Source organism: Rissa tridactyla, chromosome 5 (assembly GCF_028500815.1).
Source record: "Rissa tridactyla isolate bRisTri1 chromosome 5, bRisTri1.patW.cur.20221130, whole genome shotgun sequence".
Taxonomy (NCBI): Eukaryota; Metazoa; Chordata; class Aves; order Charadriiformes; family Laridae; genus Rissa; species Rissa tridactyla.
The window spans coordinates 41,156,685-41,166,975 of NC_071470.1; the positions used below are offsets into that span (position 1 = coordinate 41,156,685).

At 54.6% G+C, this 10,291-nt stretch overlaps 1 protein-coding gene across 1 annotated transcript; it reads left to right on the top strand.

The window, feature by feature from the left end:
• Positions 1–355: 355 nt before the first annotated feature.
• On the top strand, positions 356–6,230 carry TEX261 (testis expressed 261). The gene is made up of 6 exons (XM_054203719.1): positions 356–540; positions 1,103–1,182; positions 1,669–1,822; positions 3,836–3,903; positions 5,074–5,176; positions 5,626–6,230. Exons 1-6 carry the CDS (start codon positions 471–473, stop codon positions 5,739–5,741), a joined length of 591 nt encoding a protein of 196 aa, XP_054059694.1. The 5' UTR covers positions 356–470; the 3' UTR covers positions 5,742–6,230.
• The last annotated feature ends 4,061 nt before the right edge of the window (positions 6,231–10,291 follow it).

Below are 10,291 nucleotides of genomic sequence, written 5' to 3' on the forward strand. Positions count from 1 at the left end.
GGGGCTCCCTGTACGTTTCGGGGTCCCTGTACAGTATGGGGGGGTGGGGTGTGTGTCCCTGTATAATTCAAGGTCCCTGTACGGTTTGGGGGGTCCCTATAAGGTTTGGGGCCCTGTACAGTTTGGGGAAGCCCCGTACGGTTTGGGGGCGCCCCCTGGCGTTTCGAGGCCCCCCCGGGGGTTCGAGGTGCCTGTACAATTTTGGGGGTCCCTGTACGTTTCGGGTTGGCCCCGCGTCTCGCCCTCTCCCCCCCGCCCCGCCCCGCGGAGGGCGGCGTGGGCGCCCTCCCCGCCTGCAGGGGTCGCTGTAGCGGCGGGAGGCGGCGGCCGGGCCGGGCCGGGCGGGTCTCGCTTGTTCCGGCGCCGCGTGGTCAGCGCCGCGCGCCGCCGCCACAGCGGGAGCAGGAACCGGGAGCGGCGGGGCCCGGCCCGGCCCGGCTCGTCTCGTCTCGTCTCGACCTGACCCCGCCATGTGGTTCATCTACGTGCTGAGCTGGCTGTCCCTGCTCATCCAGGTGGCCTTCGTCACCTTGGCGATCGGTGAGCCCGCCGCCGGGGGTCTGCCGGGGGGACGGGCCCCTCGGGGGTTGCCGCCGTGCCGGGGCCGGGCCCGGGCCCTGCCGCAGGCTTCTCCCGGGGGTTGTCGCGATATGTCGTGCGTTTGTCGGCAGGGGGCTAGCTCTGGGAACGGAGCAGCCTGGGCTCCTGCTGGGATCGGGGCCGCCGGTCCGGCACCTCCCGTGTGCCGGGGCTCGGACTGGGTGTCCCGAGGCCCCGTGGGTGCTCCAGAGATGCCCTTGAGGCCTCCGAGTGCCCCGCGGGTCTGGTGGATGACCCAGAGACTGGGTTGGGGGTGGAGGGGGATGTCCCATGGGTGCTCACGAGTCTTCTGAGTGCTCCTGAGGTCCTGTGGAAGCCCCGGAGTCTGGGGGTTCCCTGGGTTCCCCCGAGGTCCCCTGGGTGCCACAGAGATTTGCTCGGGTGCACCCCGTCCTTCGGTCTGTCCCAGACTGTGTGAGCATGGACCCCCACGGCTGAAGACACCGGTGTTTGCCCCAGTCCCTCCCGATCTGTGGGGCTGAGCCAGGTATTTCTCCCACAGCTGCAGGGCTGTACTACCTGGCAGAGCTGATCGAGGAGTACACGGTTGTCACCAGGAGGATAATCAAATACATGATCTGGGTAAGTCTCTGTGCTTGTAAAAATGGGTGGCTCCTTGCCAAAATCACCCCTGGGGCAGCAGCGGGGCTGGCAGAGTGGCTGTGGCATGGTATGTCAGCTCTGGATGGAGTGGTCAGGCTCCTGCTTCTCCTGGCACCAAGGCAGCTCTGTCTCCAGAGGAGGGAGGTTGTTAGGGGCAGCTACTTCAATCGGCACCTCGCTTAACTGGGGAGGTGTTGATCCTGCCTAACTCCTCCTGTGTGACACCTCTCCCCGCTGGCTGGGGAAACTGAAGGCCAGGTGCCGCAGCAGCAAGGTGGGATTCCTGTTTAGACGTTCCCCAAGGGGCTGGTGCAGAGTGAGGGGTGGGTGGGGAGATGCGGTGCTGTCAGAGTGCATTAAAAGTCACCTTGAACATGGCAGGATTTCTGGTTGCGAAGCTGCCCACAGTCCTGCTGTCTGCACCCCTGTTTTTTTGCCCCAGGCAACCCCTGTTCTCTCTTCCAGTTCTCCTCAGCTGTGCTGGTCTGCCTCTACCTCTTCGAACACTTTCCCGGTTTCATGGTGGGTGTGGGACTCTTCACCAACCTGGTCTACTTCGGTTTGCTGCAGACCTTCCCCTTCATTGTCCTGACGTCCTCCAATTTCATACTGTCCTGTGGTGAGTGGTGCCATCGCCTTCCCACGGGGGTGGGTGCTGGGGCGGGAGTGGACTCTAGGGCGGAGAAATCCTCATCACCCCTATCACTGGGTGGGCTCTGGGTGGCAGCAAAGGTTTAGGTTTTGCGGTTGCAGCCCCCATGGCGTTCGGAAGGACTTTGAGCTTTGTGCAGCGCTTCTTAATTGCGCTTTATGATGTGGCTGTGATAATTGTGGGCTGGGCTTGGTGGTTGGGAAGTGCCTGTGGTAGTGTGCCCTGGCGCAGAGCTGGGGACATCGGACTTTCTTGGGCACTATCTGCTTCACCCTGTGGCCAGTTCCGCAACAAACCTAGGCAGCAGCACTAGGGAAACAAGGTCCCAGCTGGCCCAAAGCTCGGCCTCCTCCCTGCAGACCTCCTGTTTTGGGCATTCACCGTGTCTTGGTAAAGAGCAGGAGGGATTTGAAGCAAACTAAAAAACCTGACGTGTGTAATTACAGCCTGATGTCAGGCTGGGCTGTGAAAGAGACTGTATGCGTGTCATCATAAGAAGCTGATGTTTAGAAAAATGTCCACAATTACTGTGTGAATTCATCAGGGAGAAAGTCCTGTTAGAAAAGTACATCGCTGAGCTTAAATCAGGGATTTTTATTTTTCACGTTTGCACCTTTCTTGTGGTGTTTGCTGAGCCCATGACTCTGGCTGCCGTGGCCCCGTCCCCAGCTGGGCTGTGGGCTGCCTGGCCCTGCCTGGCAAGCCCTGGTGCGAGATGGGCATAAGGGTCTTTCCTCTTTTCTGAGTGGCTGGCATGGGCACAGGGTTTTGGTGTGAGGTCAGGCAGAGACTTAAATTAGCAGCACCAATATTCTGGGCAAAGTGGGCAGCTTAGTTCTTTGTCTGCCAGACTCGTCTGATGAATGGTCAGAGCCATGTCATAGGCTGAGTCTGGGAGCAGGTCCGCTGCCAGGTCTGGGGTGGTGAGCCAGTAGCTCTGACAATTAAACTGTTTTTTTGGCTGCTCTGAGTAGGTTAAATGGTTTTCTCCTGCCATGAGTTGCTGAGTCTCCTGCATGTTTTAGTGTCCTGTGTGCAGATCTGACTTCAAATCTCTGCTGAGAGTGATTTGTAGTGACACCTTAAGTAGCGAATGGGCAAAATTTTTTCTGGCATGACATTCTGATTCCTTATGCATATTTTAGGGTGCTGTCTGTGTACAACTGAAATACCTTTGCTCCTCAAAGTATTCACATAGGTAGGATTTTATCCGCTACTTGAAAATGAGTGTAGCTCTCCTGTGGCGTGTAGATCAGGAGCTGCGTTTTTTGGCAGACCCAGACTCTCATCTGGATCTTCAGTTTCATCTGTAGACTGGAGCAGATGGATGATAATGCAGCGTGGGACACAGCTTCCCATGTTGGTGGTTGTCTCTTGCTGGGGCTCTACTGACATGGTGCTCCTGGGCTGGGGTTGCTGTGTTGGTATCTCAGATAAAAGGTGAAAGAAGCTCTTAATTCCAGCTCCATAAGAGCTAAGTGGTATTTTTCACTGCTGAGGACACTGTTAACCCCACTATGCTGGCAGCATTTCAGCTTGACTTGGTTTACAGCAGGCAGAAGAGTTTTTCTCTGCAGCAGCTGTTGGGGACACAGGGTTTTTCACTGCTTCTCTCAGCGCTGCACAGCATTAGCGAGTGTCAGGCTGGGCTCTCCCGGGTGCCCTTGGGGACATGGAGAATAAAACACCAGAAGGACGAGGGGCTCGTCCGGGGCTGCACAGAGTAACAAAACGGAGCTGGGATGGGGGAGACTCTGGCTGCTCACACCGTTTCTCACTAGATGCATGAAAATATTTTAGCCACAGCAGGATTCCAGGTGTACAGGGGCTGCAGGAAAGGGGATACGTGGCAGGGAGGAGCTGCTCCTTGTGGAGTGTACAGCAGTGGGAGTGGATGTCCTCCTTCAGGGGACTAATGAAATAAGATGACGGTATTGCTTCTGGGCTGGAGACTGACTTTGCTGTGTTTTCCTTTGGCAGTGCTGGTTATATTCAATCACTACTTAGCGTTCCAGTACTTCGCCGAGGAGTATTACCTGTTCTCTGAGGTGAGAGACCTTTGGGAAGGAGTCGGTCCATGTTCTTCCAGCCAGTGTGGAGCTGTTGGTGGGAGGAGGGAGAGGAAAATGCCATTTTTTCAGTCAGCAGTAAGACACACTGAGGATATTTTTTGCAGCCCTTCCCTGGGGGTTCCTGTGCTTATTCCCTTAGAAGTACCAGGGAAGCTGCAGTCTCTTTTCTCGGGTGTGGACTTGGGGCTTTCTTGGCCAACTAGAGAGGCAGAAGAAATACTGTATATTAAGTGCAGATTTTTTTTTTCTGATATGCTAAAAACTAGGAAAAATAGAAAATAGTACTGTTTTAAATTTTTTTTACAAGCTAACCACAAATCGCTTCCCTTTTGTCATAATTGCTCCTCATTATTTTTACGTCTCTGATGTGCTGTTTCTTCTGTCTCACCCCCTTTGCACCTACCAAGAGGAAGGTCTGCATTCACAAAAGGGCTTGCTTGGGCCCAACAGGAGCTGCTGCTTAGTGTAGACTTTAAAAACAAACAAAAAAAACTCCACCAAAATAAAAAACCAACAACCTTTTTATGAAGTTTAACACTTCTCCAGCATTTGCATGCACAAGGAGGCTGTTGTGGCAGCTCAGCACCATTTGGCTTGGCTCTCCCCAAACCACAGCAGTGGCTGCTCCCGCAAGCACTGACTCCTCCTGCTACACCAGCATCCCACCCTGGGACAGGAGGAGCAAGTCCAGACCTTGACCCTTCCTTTTAGTCCCCAGAAGGTGTGAAGAGGATTTAATTAGTAATAACAACACAGCCAATCTCCTGTTTGTGTCTTTGTGCTGTTTAAAATTCTGGTTTCTGGGAGCAGTAAAGGTTTTCAGACACCTGAAACAGGAGCAAGGGCTTTTCCTGTGCATCCTGTCCTTCCATGGAAGTTGCTGGGTGAATTTTATCCCCTTATCAGCTTCATAGGGCCGTGCTATCTCAGCGCACAAGAGACTCGGGAGAGGTTGAGTTGCAGTTCTTCCCCTTCAGTGCCCTTTCTCTTGGGGGGTTCAGGCAGAAACTTGGGTTGTATCGTAGGGAGGTGCAGCTGGGGCTGAGGCAGCACTTGTGGGTGTTAGCGCGGACAGAATTCAGCCTGTGAAAGGCCACTGAGTGCATTGTGGCTCTGCTCTCACTACCTGTCTTGCTCTGCCCACAGGTTCTCGCCTACTTCACGTTCTGCCTGTGGTTAATTCCTTTTGCTTTTTTTGTCTCCTTGTCGGCTGGAGAGAACGTCCTGCCTTCCACGGTGCAGCCTGGAGGTGAGCGCTCCCAAGGCCCGGGCAGATGTCTGCTGGGTTTTGACAGGGGCTGTGCTCAACACACCGCATTCCCACCGCACTGAGGAGAGATGCGGGGCAGCTGGTTGGGTAAATCCTTCCAAAAGCCGAGGAAGGAAAGGTGGGGTTTCTGCAGGGTGAGGGTGAGCAGAGTGGAGGGCTGTTCCAGCTTTACATGCTGCATCTCTCCAGTCATGAGGCACTGTTGCTTTCCCTGGACTCTCCCTACAAGCTCAAGAAAGGGAGCTCAGGATTTGGGCTCCCTTGCCGTGGCTTACAGGAATGCCCAGATAGGCCAGATCTGAGCAAACCAGAAAGTTTCATACTTTAAAGGCAGCTCGTGCGTCACCCTGAAATCAGACATCCTGTCCCAAGGTTCCTGTGGCTGTCAGTGGGGTTTGTATTTGATTGTTCTTCCCTTTTCTCCACAGACGACGTGGTCTCCAACTACTTCACCAAGGGGAAGAGGGGCAAGCGCTCTGGTATCCTTCTCATCTTCTCTTTCATCAAGGAGGCCATCCTGCCCAGCCGACAGAAGATTTACTGAGCCCCGGATGCAGCCGGCATCGGCTGCAGTGAAGGAGCAGGGCAGACCCAAACTGTGCAGCAGGCTGCGAAGCAGCACTGTCCCTAGGCCTCGCTCGAGCCCTCCTCAATGTCTCTCGAAGGGATTTTGCTAGCAACCTGTAAACTGGACGATGGCCGGAGGTGCCAGCAGCACTGGACAGACACATGGGCAGGGCTTGCGCCTTTTTATACAGCTCTGCCGATCCCTCAGGACTGTACGCAAGAAGGATGTTTGGCTCCAGCCAAGCACAAGGAGGGTCTGGCTTCCCAGTGCTGCCCACCCTGCGCGGGGACCTGGGAGGCGTTGTCATCTGCTGGGGTTTAAAGCCAGAAGTCTGTGCGTGGTGTAGTTTGGCTGTGGGGGAACCGTTCCCTCGGAGTGGCAGCAGAATGCGCTTGATATTTAACTGAGGTTTACACAGAGCCATTAATTAAAAAAAAAAAAGAATAAAGTAACCAAACTGTTTAACTCCCACGTATTCCTACTGGGAGCCTGCCAGCGTTGGAGGATGCTGGTGTCCCCCTGCGGAGCACACGTTGGGAGGGAAGCGTGGGGGCAGGCACCTCTCCCAGCACCCCGCAGCTGCAGGGAGGTAACCTGGAAGGACTCGACATCTCTTTTTGTTTGATTTTAATGTTGGAAATACCCACTTTTCTCTTCTCTGGTTTTGCTGGCAGCCTCGCTGAGCGGCCGGGATGCTGCAGCAGTGCTGGCGGGCTGAGTGAGGCCCCAGGCAGCTGTTTCACGGAGAGCGATTCGCCACGTGCGTAGGCGTGAGGGGAGTGAGATGCTGAGCGAGTTGCCTCAGCATCCCTTGGGTGTCATCTGCTTGTCATTCCCAGTGCTGCTAAACTCGCTGTGTCTCCCTCCTTTGCTAAAAGGAAAAAAAAAAAAATAGATGATCCTACTGAGAAGGAGCTGAACCCTTTGTTCTTGTTCCTTGTAATCATAAGGATTTTTTCCCCCTTTTTTGCTTTGTTGTTGGTCACCGTCAGCCTGTGCCAGAACTAGATGTCCCCAGGCTAGCCGGGAGCCAGGGCTGTTCATGGCTGTAGCGCAGGAGCGCCCAGCTCTGGCAGCAGAGTTTCATCATTTGGGAAGGCTTTTTGAGGAATTTCTGAAGAAAGTGGCTCATTTTAATCTTCGGGCCAGTTCTGGCTTAAGGCAAAGGTAAGGAACATGGTCCCTGCCCCTGGATTTCTTCAGTGCCCAACAACACTGGCATGTTTTGATGCTGATTTAGTAGAAGTGTGGTTTCTGTTTGAGAGCTGCTCGCCTAATAAAGGCTATAGGTGAAGTTCGCCTTATTAGAGAGGCTGGATGCAGTGTTGTCCCTCTGGCTCAGGAGCATTTGTCTCCCGCGTTGAGTCGTTGTTGCGTGAGGAAGTTGTCCTCTGTGCATGCTGGTTATTTTTTATGTTTTTAGAGAAATAGTGGAGGATGAGAGAGCTATCGAGAGGACCTGAGGGCTGCAGAAGGCAGATCACGAAGGCCTTGGGAGATGTAGTCACTGAGAGGGGTTAGCAGGAGGTGTGTATTTTCCGTATGGAGCTCTTTGTTATCACGGAATCAGAAAAGTGAAGGTAAAAGCACTGAAAGCAAAGTGATTAGTAGCAGGCAAAGCACAAAAGAAGATGCAAGGGCACGGGTGGGAGAAAACCATCAGCCTTGCCCGTAGCACTGGGAAGCTCCTGGAGAACCTGCTCCCCAGCTCGGGTGCTGTGCTGTAATTTTGCTTCAAGGCCACAGGGTGGGGGACGCAGGTCCCAACTCTGTCCCCTGCCCCGGCTCGCTGCCGCCTAGGCGTGCAGCGGGACAAGCTGGATGCTTTTGTTCACTGATGGACAGCTTTAAGCTTGACCAAATTTAGGCTGAAAAATAGGTTTCTGCCATGGAGGAGGGAGGAGGATGCTGGCAGTGATGGGGGTGGCACCCCGGGGGGGGGCGGCAGGCTGCCGGGAAGCTCCTGGATATGTTCACAGCTCTGCTCCAAACTGTGTGTAACAGTTTCCATCGTCTCGGGTGCAGCCAGACGGGCCAGGGCAGGTGAGATTCCCTGGCTGGGGGCGGCAGGCGAGGCGAAGCCCCCCTGGGCTGGGGCTGCGTGACGTGCGGGGCACGGCCGAGGATGGCGGGGCAAGTGCCATGCCTCTTGCCATCCTTGGGTCGGGTTTAAATTTAGTTTTGTCTCTCTGAATGTGATACAGGAGGGATGTAAAACTCCTTGAGAGCTGTCACTGCCACCACGGGGAGAGCAGGGCACAATGGAGGGCTGGCCCCGGGGTCTGGGCCCTTCTTTCTGCAGGGTACTGCAGGAAGAGCAGAGGCCCAAGATGTGTCTGCCGCTGGACGAGTGCACAGGATGTAAATAGGGAACATCAGTAGCTTTAATGTCCCTTCTACCGCATCATTTTAATCCTCATTTTCCCATCCATTTAGCCAGAAAGCGAGGGTAGATTACTTTGTATTTTTCCAGATGACAAGTCCATTTTTCCTGACTACTGCTTGTGATCATCGGGTGTTTAAGATGTTAATGACACACATTGCTTTGAGCTGAACCAGATTCAGATGAGTCGTGTAACTGGGTGATAGCGAGTGAAACCCTATAAATATTTAAAAGGCGAGCATCAGAAAAAGCCCCCCTGAAGGCTCCTGCTGTGTGGGGAGAGATAATGCCGTGGGGGCTGCGAGGACCACGCTCGGCTCCCCGGCTCTGCTCTCATCTGCCATACGCAGAGAGGTTTGGGGCTGGCTCCTGAAAACGCACCCTCTCACAGGACAGGAGTTTTGGACAAAACACTGTTCCCTGCCCTGAAACATGGGGACCCCGCAAAATCTGGTGGATAAGATGCAAAACTTCTCGTTGTTCACGGGACGATGCAAGGATGCTCCAGAGGCCACCCACAGAGGGTTTGCAAGAAGCTCCAGCTTAAAAAGAAGTGTGAATTACCGCTTTGATTAAGTATTTAAGAGTTATGTATATTAATACGCAGCTGCCCTCCGAAGCGTCTCTGCTCGGCAGCTCTCCCCTGGCTGCGGTGGCTCTGGCGGCTCGGGGACAGTGCAACTGACGGGGCATGGCTTTCCCGTCCCGCGGGAGCAGAGCCGGCATTGATTTTCATGGGTGTTTGGAGGGTGTAATCAGGGGAGAGGAATTCACTCGATACGGAGCGGGCAGAGCGCAGGCAGCGCGGCGGTGGGAAAGGGCAGGCTGCCGATGAGTAACCGCGCTCGGGACGTGGCATTTCGCCCGACGGCGCCGAGGGAAAGGCCGAATTCGGCAGGGATCGAAATGCAAGAGCCGGGTAGTGCTGTGTCCCTTGTGATGGGAATCGCCCCAAAAGCTGGATGTGGAGAAACTCAGCTTTGTCCAGGGAAGGAGGAGCCGGGGGGGGGTGCGGGCAGCCTGGCTCCAGCCTCCTTGGGCTTTTGGAACTGGTTGAGCTGGTCCCAGCGCTGTGGTCCCTGCGGCTCTTGCCTTCTTTTCCAATAAGAGGTTCTGTTCAACAAGCTGACATTCATCCTTTAGTCTGGTGAGCTTGTACGTCTCGCGAGCAGCCTTTCCTTGTCTGCTTTCCACATGGCAGCCCTCAGGTGTCTGGAGAATCGAAAGGCCAGGACAAGAAACACTTAGTAATTAGAAAGATAAGCTCCTTGCTTTAAATATTTTAGTTCGAGTTGTCTACGTCTTCGAGAAGGAGAAAGAAAATGTATTAAAAAAAGCAGAGAGATGGAGTGCTGTAAGGCGGCAACCTGTCCTGGCTGTCCCCAGGAAACAGGGAGGGCCGTAGCCACCGCAGGTCCCCCAGGAAGGGACCCGACCCTTCCTTGAGTACATTGAAAACCACTCGCCCTTTCTCCAATGCCACTGTGGCCAGCAGAGTGGGTTTCCTGGCACGTCCTTATTCCTTCGGGCCGTTCAGTCTGATCCCAGACAGCTCTTTAATTATTGCGCAAAGGCATCATGAGATCGTTGGCTGGAAGCGGAAGGTACATAAATCCAGACTACAACCAAGGCGTGCATTTTTAACGGGAAGAATAATTAACTCCTGGAAGGAGATGCAGCGTGGAAGGGGGATGCTTGGGATCAGCCACGGTCCTGGCTGCCCCTGCCTGCTCTCATACACAACTGAATAAACTATTTAAGGAAGGAAGGGTCCTGCCCGCACCCTGCCTGTCCCCCAGGGCTGAGCAGCCCTGGATTAACCCCTCTATAGGGGATGCCAGATGTATGTGCCTGCTTCTATAGGGGCCTGAGCCCAAACAAGTGACCAGCAGTGCAAACCTGCCCTGACACCCACCGTGGCATCGTCTGAAGGAAGGGGTGGCCCCTCTGCCCGCGGAAGGGATGTTTGAGGACCCACCAGCCTCCCCTGGCGTGTGGCTTATCCCCACCAAAACCACGCTCCGGGGGAAAGCTGAGGGCCAAGCCACTGCCAGGAGCTCCATTTTCTCCCAAGTTTTAGCACAGACCCAGCCTATCCGCCCTGCCACAAGTTCAGGACCTGAACTGTACAATTTATTCGCAA